Source organism: Peromyscus californicus, unplaced genomic scaffold (genome assembly GCF_007827085.1).
Source record: "Peromyscus californicus insignis strain IS unplaced genomic scaffold, ASM782708v3 Scaffold_1__1_contigs__length_55948999, whole genome shotgun sequence".
NCBI lineage: Eukaryota > Metazoa > Chordata > Mammalia > Rodentia > Cricetidae > Peromyscus > Peromyscus californicus.
In genome coordinates, this window is record NW_026294492.1 from 821,327 (window position 1) to 847,618 (window position 26,292).

At 43.5% G+C, this 26,292-nt stretch overlaps 1 protein-coding gene across 16 annotated transcripts in view; it reads left to right on the top strand.

Moving 5' to 3' along the window:
- Positions 1-345: 345 nt before the first annotated feature.
- Positions 346-26,292, top strand: part of Tpo (thyroid peroxidase) — a 95,989-nt gene continuing 70,042 nt past the window's right edge. For 6 of the 16 annotated variants that reach the window (XR_008220039.1, XM_052745728.1, XM_052745729.1 and 3 more), the window contains exons 1-3: positions 346-502; positions 8,758-8,901; positions 17,955-24,953. Coding sequence is in view for 15 of the 16 variants with exons in the window: in XM_052745728.1 (XP_052601688.1) it covers positions 24,860-24,953 (94 nt within the window). In the remaining variant the exon portion in view is untranslated. Of the gene's footprint in view, positions 503-8,757; positions 8,902-11,805; positions 11,902-17,954; positions 24,954-26,292 lie in introns of all 16 variants that reach the window. The other 10 variants (XM_052745725.1, XM_052745716.1, XM_052745722.1 and 7 more) reach the window with 10 other exon arrangements.

The following is a 26,292-nucleotide window of genomic DNA, read 5'->3' on the forward strand; positions in this document are numbered from 1 at the left end:
CAGAATTGTCTCCTGCATCAAAGCAAGTGTAGATAGTCTGTTCCAGCTTTGCTGGTAGCAGTGTTATGTGAATGATTAGATAGGGTGCTGAAAGCTGTATGTCCAATGCTGGGATAGCCATGTAGAGTTTAATGTTGTAAACCTCTTGAACATGGTTTGACCTTAACCCCTAAGGAGAGGCCTGCCAGGACCATGCACAGAATTCAGACCTTTTAGACTCCCTGAGTCTTGGGAATGGTGGTCTTGCAGATTAACCTCATACTTGGACAAATGCCCCCAAATGCATAGATGTTCTCAGTTGGATAGCTACTCACATTTCCTCTCTTCCTGACCCATGGGTGCAGGTTTTCCTTGTCTAGGATGTCAGCAGCTTCCATGCAGACCATTATGGAGTCAAAATGTGTATCTACATCCCATTGGCAAAAGAGCTCTAAATCTAAGCACAGAAACTGCCCATTGAGAAACAATACACTCTGCTCACCAAGCACCATCCTTGTGACAGGTATGGAAATTGTTGAAGTTGATTGGTTTAAGGGTTTTAGGCAGGAAGACTGCCCTGTGGCTTTTAAAGATCATTTGTTACTTAATGGGATATAATGATCAATTCTGGGAAAACCTGAAATATAGATTCACAGGATAGAGAGGCTAGCCTGAGTGACACTTAGAATGCCAATAACTGGGGTTAGAGAGATGGCTCAGCAATCGAGAGTGTGTACTACTCTTCCAGAGGATTCAAGTTCAGTCTCCAGAACCTACAGCTATTGGTTCACAACCACCTGTGACCAGCTCCAGGAGATCTGATGCCCTCTTCTGGCCTCCTCATGTACCTTCACTCAAGTGCACATATCCACACACATACACACAGACACACATACACAAAAATACTTAAAGTAAAGCAACTCTTTTAAAAATTACATTTATTTATTTATGAGCACAAGTGTTTTGACTGCATTGTGTCAGCGCACCACAGGCATGCCTGGCGCCCAGGGAGGGCAGAAGAGGGTCCAGATCCTCTGGAACTGGAGTTGTGGAAAGGCTGTGAGCCTGGGAAATGAACCCAGGTTTTCTGCAGGAGTAACAAATGCTCTTAGCCACTGAACCATCTCTCCACAAAAAAAGAAAGAAGTGTAGATATAACCGTCTTATTAAATAAGAAACACAGAGCCAATACAGAGATGAAAGCCAAGAGGTCAGAGCAATAGCTAAGAGCTAAAAACCTTACCCTTCACTGTCGCTGTTGTCCTACCTCTCTGAAAGAGACCTACTTCCTGTGTATTTGTGCTTTTTATTGACTTTCTATTCTGCCTTCTCATTGGTTGTAAACCCAACCACATGACCTCCTTGTCACTGCCCGTCTGTACAGACCTCCAGGTCTTCTATGGTTGGTATTAAGATTAAAAGCGTGGGTCTCCATGCTGGCTGTATCCTTGAACACACAGAGATCCACCTAGATCTGCCTCCCAAGAGCTGGGATTAAAGGCATGCTCCACCAACGCCCAGGTCTGCTATGGCTTGCTATTAGCTCTGACCCCCAGGCAACTTTATTTATTAACATACAAATAAAATTACATTTCAGTACAAATAAAATATCACCATAAGGAAGAAAGAAAAAAAAGGAAGGAAAGAAGGAAGCCCACAACTAACTCATTACAGAATCTTAGAGAGAGAACATAACTCTTTGCTTATGTAAAGACTGCACTCCTCACCAGTCACCAACTCCCACTGGGAAAGCTCAGAAAACCACTAAGAAGTGTGAACACAAGGAGTCTATGTCAACATGGCTGCTGTGTTGTTCTGAGAAGCATGACAATGAAACTTGGCTGCTCAGCATCTTCAACCCAGATGAGATCCACATCATCTGTTATGCTTCCTGTAGAGGGGAAGATGCTGAGCCTTATTCTAGCTCTTGCAGCCATGAGTCACCTTGAACCCCAACCAAGAGGTAGATCTACTCATGTGAGTCTTTATGCTTGAACTATGACCTTGTGATACCTGTATATCTGTTCATCCTGGGTCCAGAAGCCAACACCAGAGGAGATGAGTCAATTTGGCAGGCTGGCATATGCAAATGAACTTGAACATGATCCAACTCTTCTCAGTCCCAGGGCTTGAGGAAGAGCCCCTTTCCTAAGTAGGACTTAAGTGGTCCTTCTGTCATTGAACACCTCTCTATACTCTCCCATATCAGCTCTAGTACACTCAAAATCAGCACCATTCTGACTTTAATGGGAAGTTATTTAAGAGCAAGAGACTAAAACCGTCTGGAGTCACAACACCTAACATTCATAAAGTTTTCTCTAAGTAGCTTGGAACACACTAGAAATGGTGTAAACCAAATCAAATTCTAGGTGTATCAGGAAGTACAAACTTTCCTACGAGGCTGTAAGTGTGTCAGTAATTTCTCAGAAAGGAGCTGTGCTAGATGAAGATTTGTTATACAAATAACAAAAGCTTCTTTCTATGTTCAGGTGTGTTAGTTCTTTATAGAGTTCAAGTCTTCATAATTTGTATGTCACACCACTCAAGCAAGGACACACACCACCACCACCACCACCACCACCCAGCTGCCATCACAGTCCAAAAGCAGTAACAGAGGAGTTTCATCTCTGAACTCTTGGCATGTGGGTTGTTGTGATCTAACAGCCACTGCCTGGAAATACTGACATGGGGAGAGGAGTTTCTCTCTTAAAGGAGATGCTCACCTGTAGATCATGTCTCCTAGTCTGCCCTGAAAAGTGAAGAATTTGCACAGCTCAGCTCAGGGCAGAGGTAGTGACTCTAACCTTGAGCCCCTCTCCTGAAGGACATTGCCTCACCTCTGTGCTGGCCACCCTCCTACAGCCACTTCTGCAAACAGCAGCCAGAGCCCTGTCCCCTGTTGTCCTTTAAACCCAAGTCCTGAGCTCCCCAGGAGTGCGATGAGGTGTGCACCCAAGCCTCTCCTTGTGTTTCTCCTTGGCTTCAACTCCCATTTACAGGAGAATCAAGGAGGCATGGGGAAATAAGAAAGATTTCTTCCTCCGTATCATCTGCATTCTATCTATACCTTGCCAGAAATGGCCGAAATGACACAAGGAAGTGAATTGAAAGGGAAGAAGTTGGAATTTAACATTCACTGCAGGATATGTGCTACAGAGTACTCAGTACTTATCCCCACCTGCAGCACTCTGTAATGTCCTAATTCCCATTTTAGTGAAAGGAAAGCTGTGATCTACAGTGACTGTTACATGTGGTTCAGTACAAATTCAAAATCCCCGAAAGGTTGGGGCCTTGGATTCAGCCATCAGGAGACAGGATTGAAGGGCTGTGAATCACAGTTCCAAGGAAGGGAGGCAGGGAGAGAGGAGTTCACATAAGCTTAGAATAATAAGGACAAAGCTATCTTAACAGGGGATAAAGGAAACAGCCCATAAACAGAATGGAAATGAACTTGACTGGCATCCACTGCCTGCATGGCATCCTCAGCTGTCCTCACACTGGTCTTTCTATCCTGCCTCAGCACACCTTGTCTCTCATGATTTGCTGAAAGTCCACACATGCATGATTCATGTTCAATGAACTCTTAGTTCAACATACTGTCTTTGATCATGTTCTTTATGCTTTCACAAGCATTTTAAAGAGTTACTTATCTCCTCCTCTTGGGTTTCATGGGGAGATCAACTCAGAATCTCAACCTATTCATCCCAGACCATATGATGTTAGGATGAACAGAGATCACCACTGCCTCTGAGAAATAAAATTAAAACGGCAACTCCAGCTCCACTGAAGGGGGTTTGAAAATGAGATGTGAGGGCACAAGGGGGCAGAGCTAAGGCCTCCAACTGCTGTCATGGTGGAGGTGGGCTTTGATCTTCATCTATGACCCTGGAAAATTATGGATACATAAAAAGAAAAAGGAGCCCCTCACACCACAATCTGATTGAAAACCCCCCCTCTCTCTCTCCCTCCCTCCCTCCCTCTCCCTCTCCTTCTCCCTCTCCCTCTCCCTCTCTCTCTCCCTCTCCCTCTCTCCAGCTAAGAATCAAGAATTCCAGCACAATTAAAAGAACTTACTGTAGAGATTGTTGACACAGAGACAACCTTCTTTTTATGTATGGAGGAGAACATTAAAAGAGCAATGCAATTAACTTAAGACCTAAGCCTGTGTGACCTACAAGTATGGTCTATAGCTTCCCTAGACAAGTTTTTTTTTTTCTTTTTGCTAATCTCAAAAACAGGACTAAACCTTGTTTGTACGGTAAACATCTTTTTTTTCTTTTTTTTTTTTTTGGTTTTTCGAGACAGGGTTTCTCTGTGTAGCTTTGCGCCTTTCCTGGATCTCGCTCTGTAGACCAGGCTGGCCTTGAACTCACAAAGATCCGCCTGCTTCTACCTCCCAAGTGCTGGGATTAAAGGCGTGCGCCACCACCGCCCGGCTACGGTAAACATCTTAACTTCCCTGCAACCCTTGTGACTTAGGGTTTTACCTCGTCAGCTGTGATCCAACAATCCCATACCATGAGCAGCAGGAACCAGCCCAAGGTCTTTCCATGAAAAGAATATGTCCTTACACATGGCTGCTCTGGAGGCACTTAATCCTGGCCAATGCTCTCAGATGTATCTTTCTTCCACAGAACTTCTCTTCCATCATCCCTGTGCTTGAGATCTATGTTTAAGGGGCTGGAGAAGTACCACACTGGTTAAAAGCACTGGTTACTCTTCCAGAGTACCTAGGTTCAATTCTCAGCATCCACATAGCAGCTCAAAATTGTAACTCCAGATCCAAGGAATCTAACATCCTTACATGGGCATACATACAGGCAAAACACCAATGCACATGACATAAAAAAAGTTGTTTTTTTTTTTTTTAAATCTTTGTTTAATATGTCTTTGGGTAAATTTCAACTCTGCTTCCTACTCACTGGCTTTACCTAAGTAGAGGTCCTAGATTAGTGGAATTCTCAGAGTGCTCCTGGAGGCAGTGTGGAGCTGTGTCTCCGTCCCTGCTGCTGCTGACAACCCAGGATTAGAGCCTGGCAGCACAGACTTAGTGAGCCTTCCGTCATAGACCCCTACCCAGGCATGGGACAGCAGTACTAAGGAAACACCTGAGCTGTGGGCATGTGTCTTCAGACCAGGGGATCCCTGCAGCAGGTCTGCCATGTGGGCAACTTCTCTCAAGTTCAGCAGCCTCTGCTGGAGATAAACGCCATGTGCCTGTCCTGAGAATAGTGACAGACAGGAAAGAAGAGCCCTAAGAGTGCCCTGTGAACACCCTCAAATGCTGTCTTTCTCTCACCCATCTGTGTAACATGCCTACACAAGGTGCCAGGGAAACGTGAATTACTTCTGAGAAGTTTTCGTGGAAGGAACAGAATGTGCTGGAAAGCAGTCCTGGCATATGAGTCTTGGGCCACTTTCAAGTAGGTGCAGTCCAACCCTAGACTGGGCTCACGGATCAGTGTGCACGTGAGTGGCTCTCCAGCTGGATACTCCCAACTCTTGTGGTTGTTTCACAGGGAGGTGCTGGCTGCCAGGGAGAGGGGGAGCCTCTCACTGTGTGTACTCAGTCACAGCTCCACAGGTGTGCTGTTGCTCAACCACAGGCCTGACCTCATCCTGAAGAGGATTCCATACCTGCTATCTTGGGTTTTCTGCTGTTGTGATAAAACATGATCAAAAGCAACTTGGGAAGGGAAGAATAATTTCGTCTTATATTTCCAGGTAACAGTCCATCCCTGAGATGAGTGTCAGGGCAGGAGCTGAAGCACAGGCCGTGGAGGGGTGTCACTTACTGGCTTGCTCATCATGGCTTGCTCAGCCTGCTCTCCTATAGAAACGGGACCACCAGCCCATGGGTGGCACCACCCACAATGGGCTGGGCCCTCCCACATAAATCACCAAGAAAATGCTCCCCCCGGCTTGCCCACTGGTCAATTTCGTAGGGGTGTTTTTTCAATTTAGATTCCCTCTTCCAAAATGGCTCTTCCTGGCGCCAGGTTAACAATCCTATGATGCATTATTTGATACTCTGGAAAAACAATCTCTAACCCAAAGTATGACAAGTGATATTTTGAAGTTTTAGGTGTGCCTTGCTTCATCTGGTTTCAATTTTAAATTTGGAGTGAAAACACTGCTGACAGAAAAGAGCAGATACCCTTAGGTTCTACCCGAGGAAATCACATGACACCGAGCAGAAGCCCCACTAAGGAAGACTGTATACTTGTCTACATACACTCACATTTTCACCAGCACAAATCCGTTTGTATATCTCATCACAGTAACCTTTACCTGCTGTGTCATCTCAAGGACACCCAGAAAGGTGGGAAAGAAGGTCTGCTCTACCTGCTGCCACAGAGTTCCTGTCCTTCGAGATTTCTCTTACACACAAATACTTAAGCACACAGGAAATGCTTGTCGGGTTCCCATTAGCACATGTGCATATGGAGTCTTATTGCTGTTACATAAAACCTGCACATTCTAATAGATTATGCAACAAGGAGTAAGGGTAATATTGAACCTTTCCCCTACCGTTGATGAAAGAAACGTCAAAGAATTTTGATCCAGGACAAGAGATGATCAGAAAACAATGGAAGAGACACTTGACACAGCACCTGATGAAAACCCCCATGGAGGAGAACCCCAGAAGCCTGCTGAGGTGCCAGGTAAGGTGAAAGCATTCTGAGGCTCGACCTGGGGCAGAGATCCTGATGGAGTGAAGGACCAGGGGAAACGCCACTGGCAAGATCTAAGGTCCAGGCTCTGGAGACAGAGCAGCAGGTGTTTTGTGGACCACAACCAAGATGGCTGGTATCACAGGGGAAATGGAGGCCACAGACAGGTCTGACCCTAGGGACGAGAAGACTTCTCCAGGCTGCTGCACTGAAAAGAGATGGCAAGAGGAAAAGATCACACCGGCCTCTCAGGAGGCATTGTGGATACTCAGGTGAAAGAGGCTGTTTCCTGGGCCTACAGCCACGGAACAGATGGTGGGAAAGAACTATGGGGGATTCAATGTGGGGTGAGGATGTGGCCTGATATGCTGGGCAATGAGCAGCTGTTACAGAACCAGAGGACTGTGAGAAGTGGGCTTGGGAAATGACTCAGAATTTACTGTCGAAATTGAGGTAGGATTGATGACAAAAGCAAATCTAGTGAACAAGCCTGAAGGCCCAGGACCAAGTCCAGCTGGAGCCCAGAACATAGAGCATCAGCTGCAGGTGGCCTTTAGAGTCCTAAAATTGGATCCGACTGCAAACCTAGTAGCACACTGAACTGGCGTGACATGGCAGCTATGCCAGGGGCTGCCTCAACAGTTAAGAGTTTAGAGACCAGCTAAGGGCTCTAAAAACACAACAAGGAGAGTGTAGGGGGGGGCGGGGTCAGAGGAGTGTGGTGCGAGGACCATTGTATGCAAAAGGACGCCAGGAGCTAGGACATGGTTGACTGTGTCAAAGCTGCTTAAAGTAATCTTGACCATGAGCCACATGACCTTGGCTGTGGAATATAGCCCTGGATGGTAGGGAAGAAAGCCTGGAGCAGAATGACTGAGAATGGGAAGGTTTGTATCAGCTGAGGTAAAAATATAGCGGTTAGCAGTGCTACAACATTAGGCACAGCCACACTGCTGTACAGCCATTATCTGCTCAAAGCTAGGATGCTCTTTATCCCAAACCAGCTCTGTCCTGTTACAGATAACTCCCCATCCCTCCCCTCTCATAGTCTTCCCAAGCTACAGTCTACTTTCTGTGTCTATAAACATCTTATAAGTCGGATTGCTCAATATCTGTCCTTTCTTAACAGCTTATTTCACTTTGCACAATATCATCAAGGTTTATCCATGCTGTACTTGTGTCTGAATTTCCTTCCTAAAGCCAAATATTCTGTTTCATATGTGTCTGTGTACACAGTTATATATACATGTGTGCACTTGTGTGCATATGCACATATGTGCTGAATATGTGGGTTGTTTCCTCCTTTGGACTATCTTAAACAATGTTCCTGTGCTCCTGGGTGTACAAACATCTTTTGTACAAATGTCTGGATCCTTGTGTTTAATTCTTTTGTATTAAAAACACAGAAGTGGCATTTCTGAGTCTCACAGCAGTTCTATTTTTAGTTTTTGAGTACCTACCATACTGTTTTCCATTAACAGTCCCATCAGTGGTTCACAAAGGTGCTAGCAATTCCACAACAACTTTTGATTGTTTTTAAAACAGTTTAATTGCAAAGTAGATCAAAGAAAGCACTAGATCCTTAGGGGACGCTCAAAAATGTGTTTAAACGATTCAGTATGGAATAAAATGCTGACTCAAAATAGAGAACAGGATGCTTGATAGCATAGCCCTGAGAAGAAAGGACTTCATTGAGGACTGAGGTCAGGAAAAGCAGAAGACTTGAACTTTTATATAGGCAACACTTTAGGGGAGATATGAATGACCTGCAGAACAGCAGGAGATGAACTCACAGAAAAGACTTTTAATCCATCCTCTAGCTAACAGAAACAAATTTCATCTTTGGACATAGGACCACCAAGGTGATGTGAGATATGTTAGTCACAGAAGAATCATGGACTTTTATTATATTTACTAAGGAGCCTTTTATACCCGATTATCATGAGCCAAACAAAGATGTGTAATTGGCCAAAACCCAAGTAAACTGGGTATACATTTCCCCCAACTACCGCAGACAGACAGATACATAACACCCCCGGGGAATACTGGGACTGTAAGGAGCACATCAAAGTGATTTGTCACTGCATTCTTAACATTTCAACAGCAAGACCCCGCTGCAGGTTCAGGCAATCCATGAACATAAGCATCAAGACTCTATCCTTACCTGGAATCTCACATACCAGCAATCCCATGGAGCTGCCCATAGGAGCTGGGGCCCCAAAGACAGTGCGGAACAGGAAGAAGACAGGTGAGCAGTGGTGCCATCAGTACCCCCTCCCTACTGCTATTGTTCCTAAGGCTGTGGGAAGGGATTTGGCTGTAAGGGAAGTGTGCAGGGGAAGCAGGGGAGGTTCAGAGTATGGAAAGAGAAGGATTGTGAGATAATAGTCCATAGAAGGGAGTGTCAGCCCACAAGGACAAATAATAGTTGTTAGTCAGTGGCACGGCCTTTTAAATGGCCGTTCACTGGTGGGGTCCAGCAGCGTGGTATGTATGACAAGCTAGATCTAATGATAGTGGGCACTCTTCTCCATAAGTGCAGGACTGAGTGTGAGGGAACTGAGCTACCAAGGAAAATGTAGACACTAAAAAGGAGGTGAATTGCCTTGAAGTTCCTCTTGGAGTTGACAAACATCCTTGGTTGGTAGTACAGACCAGTAAGCAGCAAAAACAAGAGAGTAATAATGGAAAGAAATTCTTATTAAGAGTGCTGTAAACTTTCTTCTCAAATAGGAACTCAAAGCACCTCCCCAGGAAGTGGCTTTTCTTATTTGTTGCCCTTTTGTCATTTATACCAATGCATAATTCATATAAAGTACAGCTTTATCAGGCTTACACACGGTCCCCAATTCCATGGTGCAAAAGTGATGTGCGTCCAATTTAAGCCACACTTCAAAGGCTACATTTGACCTTTCTCAAGGCTAGTGGTACACAATGGGGCACTTTCTCATGATTCAGAGCATTGTCAGCTCTGGGCTGCCTCTAGGTCACAAAGGACCCCACAGATGCTGCAATGTACTGTGCTGCTGAGCTGCAGGGTTTGGTAGCTCCTGTGCATTTTGTTATTTGGGTCACATAGTGGGTTTCACATATGAAAACTATCAAATGTGGAGGGGCATCTATACAACTAATATATAAACCCGAATGCTTCTTGACATTTGAAACTAGATATATCTGTGTGCCCAGTATCCTTCTTTTTATAAATGGAATCACTAGCATACAGTCCCCAAGCTGAGATGGTGAAGGCATCGGGCATCTTTGATAATTCCTTCGCTTCTCATCCCTATAGCCAGTCATTGATCAAAACACCAATCGCTGTCCCATGTCCTGTTCCCAAGTTGTCTTCATTTTTAATTATCTAGTCACATTTCCATCCTATTGTATTTTCCTCAAGGACTGTTAATGGCATTGATTAATGCAAGTAAAACATAGTTAGTGCTTTGTCACATGAAAAATGTTTATGTATGTTAGAATTTATTGTTACTATAATCTGTATTAATTACTCTTCAATCTCAGTCATCATCATCCTTTCCCTAGACCAGTTCCATCCTGTACCCTAGCTTCCTCCCAAGCTTCCACACAAAGGCTAATAATGTCATCAGATAGCGTGGGAAACCAAGAGTAGGGATTTCTCCATTGTTTTGTAAACTGCTTGCCTGATGTTTCATACAATGTTTTTAAAAGGAGTCTTATTTATGATTTTCTTGTTCCATTACTATAAAACTTCATGAAATTTACTACTTAGGAGCATGGTATTTGTTTGGAGTAACATGAATCTATTCCCAAGCCACAGTCACTCAAATCTGACTTCAGAACAAACCCTCTTGTTCTCTTTCAAGTAAGAACTGTGCTTTGGTGTTGACAGCCACATCCTTTGAGATAGAGGCCTCCAAAACCACATAAGCAGAACAGTGTGAGTCTCAGCTAAGAGGGACCTACAGAAACCTAAGTACACAGCTGTCAGTGGAGTGCACCAGCTCTGGTATACTTCTCACTCAGCCACAAGCTAGCCATTCTGAGAATATCCACTGGCTTTGTCAGGTCATAACCATGAAGGTTATTATGTGGTGTCTGCCACCCTAGAAACAGACCCATCTCTCCAGGTAAGTACTAGGGAAGATACAGTGTTACCAGCTGTTGTACCTGCGATGTTCAGGGGTGGCTATCTTCTAAGCAGAGAAACACTGTTTCAGCCCGAATGCCTTACTAGTCAAAGGAGTGTGAGCTCTGCATTTGAGGGTGGTGGCAGACCTGTGTGTGCCTTCACAAGACACAAGCAAAGCTCTGTGAAATAACTGTGAGCAGACAGATCCAACACATTTGCATTTCATCAGCCAGCTTTGTGCAATTTAAAAATAATTAAGGTCATGTGTTTACTGGATTAGTTAAAATCCTACTTAGGAATAAATCATAGACTATGAATTGAACATTTTTATACTGCATAAAACAACATCACATTTGTTCGGGACGTGTTCTCATTGAAGGTATTTTCCAAATAAGACTTAATCTGTTCCAGACCCAAAGATGATCATCACTGATCCTGTTCCCTCATCTAAAAGAGAGAAATAGTGATAGATGTAATCAGAACTTAACCCATATGCAGTTTAATATATCTCTACTATCTATTGATAATTTCAGTTACCAGCCTGTGATTGATGTTACAGTGTTCTGTAAATTGTCTGCATTTGGGGAAGTATTCTTTCCTGATTCCAGTTACCCATGTGTATTGCAGATAAACACAAGAAAACAAATCTGATATGAAGCCCAGACCCTGGGCTTTTTTAGTGCCTGAATATGTATAAATGATCTGCTCAGGTAGTCACTGATGAAAATACTAATCACTATCCTGTGTCCTTCTGTTGACATTATCCAAAAGGAGGATAGCACGTCTCTTCCCCAGACTCCCCAAGGCCCTGCTTTGCTTAAATCCCAGTAGATTCCCTTGTTTCTTCCAGGTTCTCCACGGGTTTGTGGTTCAGATTGGCAGACACAGCCCACCCACACCACAGTGCCACAGGTAACAGCACAAGGGGCCTCCCCCAGTCTGTGCAGGAGGCTGAGCAGCAGACACTTCTCCAGAAGGTACCCACTGACTTCTGGTCCCATCTGGTCACAGTCCCCTCTCTCATGATAGTGTTCCTCTAAACTGCAGAGTCTGTTGCCTTGGAAACAAGTACCTGCCCTGGCCTCTTGCCACCTCTTAGGACCTTCCTGGACACCCAGCAAGGCTATTTGCTCACCCTTTCAGGTAACTTCCTTTGCTCTTTCTTCCCAGTATGGCTGAGCACAACATTTTTAGGCCCTACCTCACATTTCAGAAACTCATTTTCCAACTCCCGCTGGGCCTGTCTGTAGGGATCCAAATATGCAACCATGAAAAAAAAAATTCCCATTCTACAAAGGATGGGAAAAAATATTGTTTAGATATTTTTAGGCATGTAACTTTATCCATATACTAGGTTCCAGTTACATGCAGTGAGAGAAAATGAACCCAGTCACTCCAAAAAAACCCTGGCACCAGCTAGAAAGCATCTCTCAGCAGTGACCACAGAGGTCGGGACTATTAGAGAGAGATGGTTCTGTCCACTCCTTATACTCTGCTGGTAGGTATGTGCCTGATGACATCTAGTAGTATGGGGCAGTATCATTGTGTCCTGGAGTCATTAGGCCCAAGCATGGTCCTAACAGCTCAAGTCAACATGCCCAAAACTTTTTTTCTGATCATTTTCATGTTGGGCTCAGGATCTTCTAGAAACTTCTGAATTGAACTCAGACCCTTTCCCCAGAATACCCGATGCCAAGTCCATGCTGGAACACACACTGCAGAGGTCAAAGGTGGCTCCCATTCAAATAGCTTCTCCAAACTTCTTCTCTGAAGCAATGGCTTGTCCATATGTGTTCATATTCCAGCCCATGTGAGGTTCTGGCATGTACTACAACTTCCCTGCCAAAGCATCAAAGCATCACACACAGTGAGCCATTTAAACATAAAGAATCTCCTCATACTAAGATGGATTTTAACAATGCTTAATACCTACATAGCACCCAGGGAGAGGTGGGCCCTCTCATTCACTTTACCAGGGTTCCTGCAAAAATTCTTTGCAGGTCTTTTATCAAGGTATATTTGTAAGATATAGACCATACCCTCTCTCTGTCAATCTATCATCCCACAAGTCTACAAGATGTTTGGTATACTCATAGGGACCCCTCCCCAGGTCACTTGAGGTCTCCTCAAGCTCTTATACATATCATCATTAGATTTCATTGTAAGCATGGCCATCATGGCCACTGAACAGGTTTTAAATTCCACTTGCAGTTGTAAAATCTCCCCAAGGTCCCTGCTGGCTTTGGCCAGTCCTCCACATGGCTTTAAACCTCTTATGTTCTAACATTCTATAGAGAGCCCTCATCCCACCACGCCGTGTTCTGTCTGATTTTCAGTGCTGATTTAGTATAAACACCACCATGTCATTCATCCACAGCTATTGGCCTGGCCTGGGGAAAGTCAAGTTCTGCAAACAGCTGTAGCACACTACAGAGACCACCCGTCAATGATGATGGTCACTGCTATGTGAACTCCACTATAATCAAGCTTCCTGAAGTCATAGGCAGCCTTCCATGCCAGGGCTTCCCAGGAAACCTCAGCATTCCTCAGCCTGAAATTTACCTCTTTTCCTATTTGGACATTATAAACTTTCACCTTCCTTCTTCTTATGGCATTGTGGTGAGCACACCATGACAAAAACATGGGTACTTGTGTATCTTTCCATAATGTAACAATTTATTTAGTAAGAATAGATCCTTGTAGGTTTTGAGGAATAGTCCTGGAGTCCTTGTTATGGAGCTATTAACAAATACAGATTCTTTCTTTCTGATCTTGGTTATATTAAGTCTCAGATCACATACAACACACCACACAATAACTCTGAGTGAGAGAGAGAGAGAGAGAGAGAGAGAGAGAGAGAGAGAGAGAGAGAGAGAGAGAGAGAGAGAGAATATGGCTGAAAGGGGGTTAAGGAGGCTGCAACAGGTTTAAGGAGTCTGAAGGGATTGTACTAGAGAGCTTCAAGGGTTGAGGAACTGAATTGCAAGACTGACTGCAGGTCTCAGTTAACAGGATCTACAGCTAAGTTGAGCTACAAAAGTGAGGTGTGGGATTATGCCAGTCATAGAGGCAGGTATAGTACTATAGAACTTTAGAGAAAAGATACACCGTCAGGCCAAAAAAACAAATAGATGAATATGCTGTTGGCAATTTGAGTAGACTGTGTCAACTGAAGGGACCAAACTGAGCTGAAGCCCAGGGGAGAGTCAGGAGTTATCTGCCAGTTGGTTCCTTGATACACACACTGGGCGGTTCAATGCCAGTTCTGTGGATGCAAGCCCCATCCCAATTTTCTAGCATCTATGTCCTCTTCTTTATGAGGCCCCAAATGAGTTTGCACCCTTCCTTGGTCTGATGTATTTGATAATTCTCAAGTCTTGTTTCTGATAGGGATTTAATATGCCCAAGGACTCATGGCATGCCAGTTGACTCTGGCAAATTTATAAAGTGGTAGTTTTTATTATTAGAAGTAAGTTATTTACCAGTCAGTGCCTAGTGAATGATGCAGGACCAGCAGTGGTGCTAACACAAACAACTAGGAGCAGAGCCATCCTGCTGTCTACATTTGTGCTCAAAATTAAGCCAAACACTGTAGACAAAATCACCCAGGGCAACACACATCCTGAAAGCCACTGTTTCACACAATAGGACACCACTTAGAGCAGGGTACAGCCTGATCTGGACGGTCACTTTCCCTGTCTCCTTTCTGTAGTACCTTCTTATCTTTAGAAAACTCGTTTTCAAATGCTGTTCTGGAAGCTCAGTGGGAGCTACAGAAAATACAGGAAATTGTAAGCAGCCATTACTTTAAAAACAAAATATTTGGAGCTGGCTCCACATTTATCTAAGAATAAAATCCTTGCTGTTGTGATGAGTGAAGAATCCCAGGCAGGGAAGGCGGATGTGTGGATTTCCTCTACGTTTTTAGAGTAGACATGAGTTGATTGAGGAGAGGAGGACACTGACTTCACTCCCAGGCTTCCTCCTGTCCTGGTAAGTCAGTCACTGATCTGTAAGCCTAAAGAAGGTCTTCTTAATTACAAACATACACCCAGAAAGAGACATACAGAGAAAGAAAGACAGAGACAGAGACAGAGACAGGAGAGAGATTGTTTTCCAATCATGTGTCCTTGGTACCAAAAAATCAAACAATCTAAATAAAAAGAAAATCCTTTCTAAAGTATTTTCTTCTTCCTACTCCTTTATAAATTTATCATTAAAAAGTAAGCTGGTTTCAACTTAAAAGACTGATTTTATACCTTATATCTCTTGCTCATTCACTATAATATATCCTTATAATGACACAGACAACTCCTAAAATGTGTTTTTCATTCATTCATTCACTTATTTTACCCATCTGTTTTTTTAAAGATTTATTTATTTATTATGTATACAGTATTCCGCCTGTATGTATGCCTGCAAGCCAGAAGAGGGCACCAGATCTCATTACAGATGGTTGTGAGCCACCATGTAGTTGCTGGGAATTGAACTCAGGACCTCTGGAAGAGCAGCCAGTGCTCTCCAGCCCCTATTTTACCCATCTTATACTCATTTGCCCTCCTATATGTCTATATTATTCATGTGCCTATCTATGTATTCATCCACCAATTCATTTATTCACATATCAATCCATTTCCCCACATACCCATCCATCATCTATTCACATGTGTATCCATCCACCCATCCACCCACCTACTCACTCATGTATTGTGTCTACCCATATATTCATATGTCCATCCATCCCCTCATCCATCTATTGCCATATCCTTTCTTTCACTCATTCAACTATCCACATGTCCATCAATCCATTCATTATCCACTCACTCACATACCCATCCATCTATCCATAGCCAGAATTCTCGAACTTCCTCCATATTTCTCCCTCCTTTCTATTATTTCACACATTTCCTATCATGTCAAATAATCAGGTAGTCCCTCCCTGCTCCCACTGATTCACTTTCCATAATTCTAAGTGGATCACATCACACCCACAGAAAGTATGTGCTTATCTATTCTGATTGAAATATAACTTCTACAAAGACATAGAGTATGCCTTATACACTTCCCAAGCACAAACCTCAGCCCTAAAGTGGTGTGTAGTAATTATTTCTTGAATCTAAGAAGAAATATTACTCATTTATTTTGATGAATCAATGTAAGAAATTGCAACTGAGTTGAATTCTAAATAAAAGTTTACCTACATACATTACATATGTTCTTTTCCCCTTTCTTACTGTCACAGTAGTCCATCCAGGTCTACTGACAAAGAGATCACGGATCATTTCAAACTGTAATTTGGTCTAGACAACATGGACTATCTAATTTTGGGGTCTGTGCTTTCTTTAAATCCCTGAATTAATCCACTTGATGATTCCACCCTCCTCCAAATTACTCTAATTCAACAGAACCAAATGTCCTCTTGCTTCCCTCAGAGAAGGGGCATGCTTACAAGCCAGGAGATGTTTAGTGATAGTCAAATTACTCTACAAATTATTCAATCTCACTTATTAACCTTCCTTATTCAGATTAGAAAGGTGTCCTTGGTGAGAAGTTCTGCTGTGTGGTTCCAGAACTTTTTCTAACAGCTAATAAATAATTCTGAGTCTAGCTGAAGTAAGGAATGTAGGAATGCAGCATGTCTTTTACAACCCCAAGATGTCTCTTTTTTCCCCCAGAGCAACTGTATTGTGGTTTTCTTTCCATGACTATTATCTTGAAGCATGTGAAGAATCTAGCTGAGCAATGTATTATCACACCCACTGATGTGTATGATCACAGCCTTCCTGTTCTGTGAGGATTTGGTTTGAAATCCCCACACCTGGCTTACAGCCTCCATGTCCCCTGGGAAGAACAGCAAACTAGACTTCTGATCTTCTGTCCATCATAGTCCTGCCTGTATTTTCTAGAGCTCAAGGACCTGGGAACATCCCATTTCCTGTTGTCTCACATCAGGGGATCTGCTTCCCACGGTGTTGGGAAATTCACCCCTTAACACTTCATCCCTAGCAACCTTTTGCAGCACAGACAGTCATCGTCCTCCCAAGAGTGAAACCCTAAGCTGCCTCTCTGCTCTCACCAAGGGTAGGAGAGCCAAAGAAGGGGAGGATGCTGCCAGGCCCCATTCGAAGGGAGCAGTCATTTTGAGCAAGTCTGTCATTTGGAGGATCAGAGACCTGGAAGAAGCATGAGTGTAATTCGTCATCACACCATTCAATAAGCACATTACCCCAGAGACAGATGCGAATTCACTTTCCTGCCTATGGATGTTAGAAGGCATAGGCTTATGCAGAGGGGGACACATATTGGAATGGGAGAGGAGAGCAGTACCAGAGTTTGTAGGTAAGACAGAAGCTCCTAGACAGCCTTCAGGAACGTCTTGATGAATGCTTCTCTGCAAGTGTCCTCCAGGGCTTTTATTCTTGTTAACACTGACAAGCCATATGGCACCTTTCACTCCCCATGCTCTTAGAAAGGTTGTAGAGGCAGCGAAGCACTTTCCCACCCATGGTAATCCTCACCTGCAGCCCAAGGCAGCCTGAGGTGCAGACACTGGTAAGGATCTGATCTGGACATCAAGAAGTGCTGTTCTAAGGCTCTCAAGACACAGATAATTAATTGAATGCTGTGTGAAAATGTGGCTCCATTAGTTTTTACAACCAACCAGGCAAGTCCTTGGCATTATTTGTCACTGTAAGAAAAACTACGAGGTCTTATGTTCTTTCTTTCTAAGAGTGGCACATTTATTTTTTTACAAATCTCCCAAAGCATTCTAATTCCCAGGTTGTCTTTAAACCAATAAATGGATTCTACATTCTAGAACATTCCTGCAGTTGTTTTTCCTTAACTCACCAAGTATCAGTGTCTTAATGCCGAATATAAAATTGAGTTTAAATCAGGCAAAGAGAGGTGGTACACTGCCTATAACCCCCAAACTCAAGAGGCACTCAAAACAGGAGGATTTCCAGTTTAAGGCCAGTCTGAGTGACAGAGTAAAAACTTGTGTTTTAAAGCTGGACTGAGTTCATCAGAAACATTTGCAAATCGTATGAGTACATGCCGTCTCAGATTCGTTGACATGTCACACCCGCTCCCTTCCTTTGCAACAACCTCAGTTCACTAAAGTAAGAACATTGTTGCAATCTTCTCTGTCTCCTAGGTCAAGGGTATGGTGTTCACGTTTGGACTCTCTTCTTCAGGGTTACTCTGTAAACAGGTGAATTGTACCAGAACTTCAATTAACAAGTGCAAAGAGTTCAGACCACGGTTCACTTCTCCTAATGGCTCCTGGGCCTGATGACACTCTGGATTCTATGGGAGCATGATATGGTGTGACACATGGTTTAGAGCTACTTGAGAACTCCTGAGAGAAACAAAGGACCCTTCAACATTCCCACTTCACAGAGCAACTGTGGAAGACACACACGGTACTTGAGAGTCTGACGTCAAAGCAGAGCAGTCAGGTAAGGACTGTGATTAGCTTTACCTCTACAAAAACAGCAATTTACTGCTTGTCCTTAATTGAGCAGTCAGTGCCAGCTGGCTTCCTGTGTTTCAGCTACCGGGGAGGAGGGAGGGGGTGTCTCCAAACTGATTCTGGAAGAGCTGCACATAGTCCCTGGCAAGGGATTATCTGGTTTCCTGGCTTAGCAGTTGGTGTACACAGCTAGAAGTGGGAGCATACTAGGCATTTCATAAAGAAACTAACACCCACACTAGAGTGTAGCTGAAGTCACATTTTCCTAGAAACTGGGATGGGAAAGTTTTGTACCCCTCCCCCTGTTCACTCTGCCTTCAGCAGTACCAGTTAAGGAGCACTAGGACCAACCCATTCACAATCCTAGTGCTCAGGAAAGTCCCTGCTGTCCATGTAGTCAGAGCTTCTCATGGGCATTATGGGTCCAAAGCAGAACATGGCCTTACTAATACAAGGAATCATATTTCCAATCATATTATTCAATCTCTTTATTTGTAGGAGAGAACCAAGAAAATGAGAACCTACAAAATGAACTCTGCAATGACACATGAATTTGACATTAATTTCTTTCTTTGGTCTACTTTGTCTCTGTGAAGATTTTATACCCTTTTAGAGCAGCAGTTCTCAACCTGTGGGTCATGACCCGGGGGGGGGGTCAAAAGACCCTTTCACAGGGGTCACCTAAGACCATTGGAAAACACAGATATTTACATTATAATTCATAAGAGTTGCAAAATTACAATTAGGAAGTAGCAATGAAAATAATTTTGCGGTTGGGGGTCACCACAACATGAGGAACTGTATTAAAAGGTCACAGCATTATGAAGGTTGAGAACCACTGCTCTAGAGCAATATGGCTAAAATCTCTAAATGTCAGGGGAACCTAACACTATTCTGAGAAGATGACTTTGGGTGGGTATAGAATATACCTGGTATGAAATATCCTGAATCCCTAGATGAGACCCACTGTGCAGATTTAGCTCTCAGAAAGGTACGAGCCTATAGAATGAATATGCCTTTAGACATTAGAAGGGATATGCAGCCATATCACAGATGCTGTGAAAACAGGTGTGTATTTGGCCATGAGCCTGACACAGCATCAAAATATGGCTAGGTCTATTTAATTGATCAGATTGTAATTATTGGTCACATGAATGAAAAGTACAAATCCATAAACAGAGACTCTACCCTGGACATAACATGATGCTCACAGTCTGAGATAAATAAGAGAATACATTCTAGAGCTCCCACAGACTAAGGCTCCCACTTCACATCTGGACTACAGAAACTGTGATGACTAGATGTTGAGGTTTTAGAGGGTATGGGAGAGTCATTGTCTATTTAATTTCTGTCAACTAATGTCTTTTCGGTACATATGTCTTTGGTTTATTCTGGCTTGTATAATATAGCAAATTGCCTACTGACCTAAGTTTAAGTTTGAACAAAACCAAATGATTCTTTGAATTCTACCAGGTAAGTTAATTGATTTTTGAATGCAATATATTACTCAGTTTTTAAGCCTAGGAAGCTTTAAGATGATTCTCAAATGAGCTGGAAGACTGCAACTACCTTCAACACCTCCCTCAAAAGGAACACTATATGTAGCTACAGTACAATCTTTAACCCAGAATGAAATACCAAGATAATTCTAAAAACCTACTTTGTTCTGATTTCCCTAAATTCTCCAGTCTGTGTCTGTTTTCTATCCCAGGATACAATGCTGTGGCGTTGGTATCACAAATCCTTAGACTCCATGGCTTAAAGATATTCTTCCCTTGAAACAATCATAACCAAGTTTGTAAATGAACACACACATACACACATGCATACCACACAAGACCTAGATATGGAAAGTCAAATACTTCACCATCTTTCTCATATGTAGAACCTAAATATGTCAAGTTTATGGAAGTGAGAAATAGAAGCTGGTACCAGGGCAGGAGTATGAACTAAGGAGATTATGGTCTAAGAGTACAAAGGTTCATGTTTAAGACAAGTAAGTTCTTAAGACCTAGGGTGCAGCACAATGTATCCACAATGCATTCTTTCCTGGAAGTTGGTTGAAGGAGATTTTAAGAGATTTCATCACAAAATCCTAGAATTTGAGTAGAGTTTATGAGAACAGAATGTGAGGAGACAATGTGTCTTGGATAGTTGTCAACTTGACACAAGCTAAAGTCATGTGAGAGGAGGGAAGCCTGCAGCAGGACCCCTCCAGGGCCTCTGCATCAGCTCCCGCTTCCAGGTTCCAGCCCCACTTGAGGGGGGTCCTGACTTCCTTCCGTGATGAATTATGATGTCCAGGTGTAAGCCAAATAAACCCTTTCCTCCCCAAGTTGTTTTTTTGGTCATGGTGTTTCATCACAGCAGTGTTAACCTTAACTAGAACAGAAGCTGGTACCAGGAATAGTGGAGTATTGCTATGACAGACCTGACCATGTTTTGGGGGAAGATTGTGGAAGAACTTTAGAACTTTCAGTCAGAAGAGCCATTGAATGCTGAGGGCTAAGTGAGCAGTTTTGTTGGAACTTTGAAGATATGTTGAGACCAGAGGAGATGATAGAGACCTGGCTTGTGAAGTTTCAGAGGGAAGCAAAGACTCTAATGAGCTATTTATGTGAAAAATCTGTGGTGTCTCATCAGCTGGAGCTGAAGAATCAGCTATGATTAACAAGAGAACAGAACCACTAAATAAAAACCTTTGCTTTACTGGCACAATTGATGTTGGTTGGTTGGAACTTAGAAATTAGCAGTGATTAAGAAGAGATCACCATCATTTGGCCAAAATCCTTCTGGGAAGTGTTTCCTGAGAGAAACATAGAAGCTGTGTTCAGAGGTGGCCAAGGTTGTACCTTGTGCTGGCAGCTGAACATAGTGTAAGAGTCACCCAGGTGGTACTGGTTGTGAAGGCACGAAGGGGTCATGGAGAGCAGCTGAGGCTTGGCTTGTGAGAGGCCAGGAGAGGCCATTGGTGAAGGTGCAGCCTCAGTGGCAGTTGAAGGCCCAAGACTGAAGGGATCATGCAAAGAAATTGAGGCTTGGCACTATGAAGAGAGCCTGTGAGAGGCTATTGGTGAAAGCACAGACTAGTTGCAGCAGAGTCCCCAGCGTTTTGAAGATGCCGGTACCATGGGATGAGCACCAAGAACAGCAGCAGCAGTGGAGTAGCTCCATCCTGAACTTAGAAGACAAGTTGTGTGTGCCGCAGAGGGCAGAGATGGAGAAGTGACCCAACCCCTTTGAAGGAGACCATAAAATCGTGAGTCAATCCCAGATATTGCATATTTTGTTATTCACACTGTTGGAGTTTGGTTTTTCTTCAATCTGATTCTGACCTTTCTTTAAGAGGTTCTTCCCTCTTAAAGAAAGAAAGTATTTGACTTAATTATTGTTTTTTAGGAGCTAACAGTTGAGGGATTTTGAACTTTTAAAAGAGATTTTGGATTTTTAATGAGACTGGTGTGTGTGTGTGTGTGTGTGTGTGTGTGTGTGTGTGTTTCAAGACAGGGTTTCTCTGTGGAGTTTTGGTGCCTGTCCTAGATCTCACTCTGTAGACCAGGCTGGCCTCAAAATCACAGAGATCTGCCTAGCTCTGCCGCCCAAGTGCTGGGATTAAAGGCATGCTGAATATTTTAAAGGAACTGGATTTTTAATGTGTTTGGATATGTAAAGACTGTGGGACTTTTAAAGCTATTTATGTTTTTTTATGTGAGATCTTGAGGATGAATGAGAAAGGAAAGTTTGTGACTTAATGGTGATATGTTTGTGTGTCAAGTTGAAAAGAGGTCAGTTGTCCTGGATAGTTTATGTCAACTAGACACAAGCTAAAGTCATCTCAGAGGAGGGGGACTCAATTAAGAAAATGCCTCCATAAATCATGTTGTAGGCAAGCCTGTAGAACATTTTCTTAATTAGTGATTGATGGGAAAGGTCCAGCCCATTATGGGTGGTGCCATCCCTGGGCTGTTGGTCCTGTGTTCTATAATAAAGCAGGCTGAGCAAGCCACGATGAGCAAACCAGTAAGCAGCACCTCTCCATGGCCTCTGCATCAGCTCCTGCCTCCGAGTTCTCATGTTTCCTGCTCTGACTTCCTTCATGGTAGACTACAGTGTGGAAGTGTAAGCCAAATGAACCCTTTCCTCTCTAAGTTGCCATGGTCATGGCGTTTCTTCACAGCAATCGTGACCCTAACTAAGACACAGTGTGAGAAGGGAATTGGGGAAAGATGCAGAGAGAGGGGTGAGAAGTAAAGCTAAGGGGAGATGATGAGAAAGGGCTGTGAGGCGAGGGTATGAGAAGATGTGAAGACAGGCTGCAAGGAAAGAAGAATCTGAGAAAAAATAGAGAGAGGACATGAGGAGAGGATAAGAAAAGGGTGTGAGAAGAGGTCATGAGGAGATATGAAGAGAAGATGAGGAGAGGTAAAAAGAGGAATACATGAGGTGATGGCTGTCTTAAGCAAAGCCAATCATTCTGTTGTTCTTTGCTTTGTACACTAAAGTGTACTAACTGGTGTCCACATATGGATGTAACTTACTCATCACTATAGCTTAATAGAGATACAAGGGGAAATTGCAGCCTATAGTTCAGAGGAAAAGTTATAGTTTTCTAGCATTCACTCTGCTGCCTTCATGGGGGTCTCTCTAAGGCAAATCATCATGTTCTTAGGCATTCTCTGTTGGCCTCCAGGTAACACTGAAGTGTATTTACATATGCGTGACCAGAACTTTTCTTGGGGAGACACAACACACAGGTCTACTCACCCCAGATAGGGAACCAATGACAGACCAAAGTATGGCTGCCACCAAAGTTGAACCTGATAAACCAACCATGTTTATTGGGGTTACTTGTGGGAACACGGGTGAGGAGTTACATAGAGGGACAGAAATGACTCAAAGAGAGCTGCATCACCAAAGCTCATCCCAGCATGGGTGACAGCTCATAAAGCTGGTAAGCTGGAGCACCCTACGCAGCCTGCAGGCAGCTCAAATCAGGATGCCGTTTCCAGGTGCCACAGTTGATCTAGACCTGTTCCAGGCAGCTGGGCTGGTCTCAGAGTCCTCTCTGCATCTTGGCTTCTATTGTTCACAGCTTTTATTGTTTACTCTGGCAGGGAGGAGCCCAGTGAATCTCTCCCATTTCAGAGATGGTGGATTTGGGGATGTTGCTGGTGAGCTTCAAATGCATCCTGAATAAGACTTTTTATTCACCCTTACAAACGAGGTTGTAGTTTATTCACTTTTCAGGAAGAAGGACCCTGGTACCTCAGGGATATACAATAAGGTTTCCAGGTTGCCATTGCCATTGCCACTGGGGACCAGCATAGCACACAATTCAGCTGATTTTGGGTGATTCCTATCTTCTCTTTTATGCGGTACTTTTTATTAATTTTATGTATTGTTTTACAATTTCTCATATGTATTACATATCAGAGCACCCCATTATCCTCCCATTTCCTTACCACTACCCTCCACTAAATCTCTTCTTCCAAAGTCTGCCTCCTACTTTAATGTCCTGTGTGCATGTGTGTGTACACGGGTGTGTGTGTGTGTGTGTGTGTGTGTGTGTCTCCATGTCTGTCCGTACATCCGTCTGTCGGTCCATCTGTCCATCCGTCCTGTTGTATCAGTTCAGAAAAGTGCAAGTGTTAAAGGGGTTGGTTTTTAATAAGTTTCTTCTTTCTCTGAATATCACACTTCTTTCTAAGTCAGGTGGACAGAGTGTCCCCTGTGATGTGGCACCTTCTTTCTGACCAGCCAGGACACACGGGAACTTGGCAGGAATACAATGCTAAGCAAACATAGAATGGAGCCACTCCCATCAGAAGCTTGAGTGGGTATCCGAGCACAGAGTCCATTTATAGGGTAGGTGACCAAGTCCCAGAAAACTAATCAAGATTCACATTTCAGAAGTTAAGACCACAAAGAACGCACCCAACTGTGCACACCCTACTTCCTCGGCTGAGCGAAGGAAAGTGGTCAGGTTGTAAAACTTTTTATTTTCCATTTTCTAAGAGAAATCTATCATGAAAGGTGTAAAGTTGTCTATGGGAGGCCATTGTTGTGCTGTGTGGCAAACAGCTTTTCCTAGCAAAGCCTGGCAGCGCCCTGTTCCCATGACTTCAGCTCAGGTGTGCTGGGTCACGCACTATGATATGCACTATGATGTGTTCTCCCTGGGATGTCCTGCTTAGCAAAGTCAGGGGTTCAAAACCAGCTGTGTCTAAGAGTAGGAAAATAAAGACTTAGAAAGTGGAGCATGACCAATTTAGGATCTTCTGTTTCTTCTGAAATCACTTGATTATAGTCCTCACTCCTTAAGACATACAGCAGGTGCAAGGATTTATCTTTGTAAGTGCTAAATGCTTAATGTCAGATGTTTGCTCCATATAGATGTCTTTGAATAGACAAATTTCCAATTCTCTAGTCTCACATTTCTGATGAACAGAGGACCAGCTCTGATAAGCACCCCAGGCTGTCTATGCATCTGATGGCTGAGTGTCTTTACTAAGGAGTGGCAGCCTTGGACTTGGGAGGGCCCACCTGAGGAGAGGCCTGGGTATTTATAGTAGATCCCACGGTGTACTGCTGAATACCTGATTATCTCTTCCCCACTTCAGCTCCAGAATGAGAGCACTTAGAGCCATGGCAGTCACGCTGGTGGTAATGGGAACTGGAATTTTCTTCCCTTTTATCTTGAGACGCAGAGAAGCCTTGTGGGGTAAGTAACAAATAATATGTGATCTTTTCATCTTGTAAAGTTGTTTTTCACACTCAACAAACTGAACATGTTACAGCAGTTGTTGAGAACCAGTTAAGACCCTTTTGTGCTTTTCAAAGAGAATAATGTAATTCTTCAGTTTAGAAGGATGAAATTGTAATTCCTCCTTTAAAAGAACTGATTTTTCTTTCATGACTGCAGAATAAATCATTTCCATTTTACCTGTACATCTATCTGGAAGAAAAGTTCTGAGTATTTTTGTTCCTTTGTTATAAAACCATCTTTCGTTAAATGTCTCTAGTATAGTTTCTGGAACTCGTCAGTTGTATGGAAAATTACGGTAAGAAAGCTACTGAGATGTCACGGTTAACATAATCTTTGCTATAAAGAAGGAAAAGGAAGGAGGGAAAGGAGGGGATAGGGAAGGGAAGAAGAGAGGGACATGGGGTAGGAAGGAGCAAGCATCCTGGTGGCAGAATGCTGGAGGGGCACTTGCTGCCTCCCATCTCTCAAACACAGCCCAGCCCTTGGGCCTCAGCACACTCATCCACACTCGAACCTGCTTCCTGCTAGGAGCCATGTTCTGCCTGTTTCTTCTGAATGTCTGGACATCATGACTGTGCTGAAATCACCAGCTGCCTTTGCAAGCTCAGTCAGGAGTTCCCAAAGAAAGCCTCCCTTCCTCCCTTCCCTTCCTCCCTTCCTCCCTTCCTCCCTTCCTCCCTTCCTCCTTCCCTCCCTCCCTCTCTCCCTTCCTTCTGGGTGTTCCCACTGGGACCTGCAAGGCACTCCTTCTGATGGGCATGCCATTCCCCTTCCAAGTCTGGGTCCCTTCAACTGACCATCACAGGCATTTCTGCTCAGCCTTAACTTAGGAAGTGTGCTGCCATTGACAACCAGAGGAAACAAAAGAGGTAGTCATTTTAAATCCTACCCCTCCACACCAACCCTTCTAACATCTGGAACAGGTGTTCAGCACACAGACAGGGAGTAAACCACTTCATCATTTTGTTTAATCGTTATCAAGGCCCTAGAGAAATAAAACAAGACTGAAAAGGCAGAGGTCAGGAGGCTAGTCAAGAGCACGCTGTTGCACCCATGAGCTGTTCATAAAAACATCTGCACAGCATGGCTTTAAATTTTAGAAATTGTGTTATTTTCAAAAATCAGGATGTGGGTTATCTATAACTCTGCTCACAGATTTTTTTGTTTTGTTTCTCGAGACAGGGTTTCAGTATGTAGCCCCCATCAGCCTGGAACTCGCTATGTAGAACACACAGAGATCTCCCTGCCTCTACCTCTGCCTCCAGAATGCTGGGCTGAAAGGCATGATTTATAA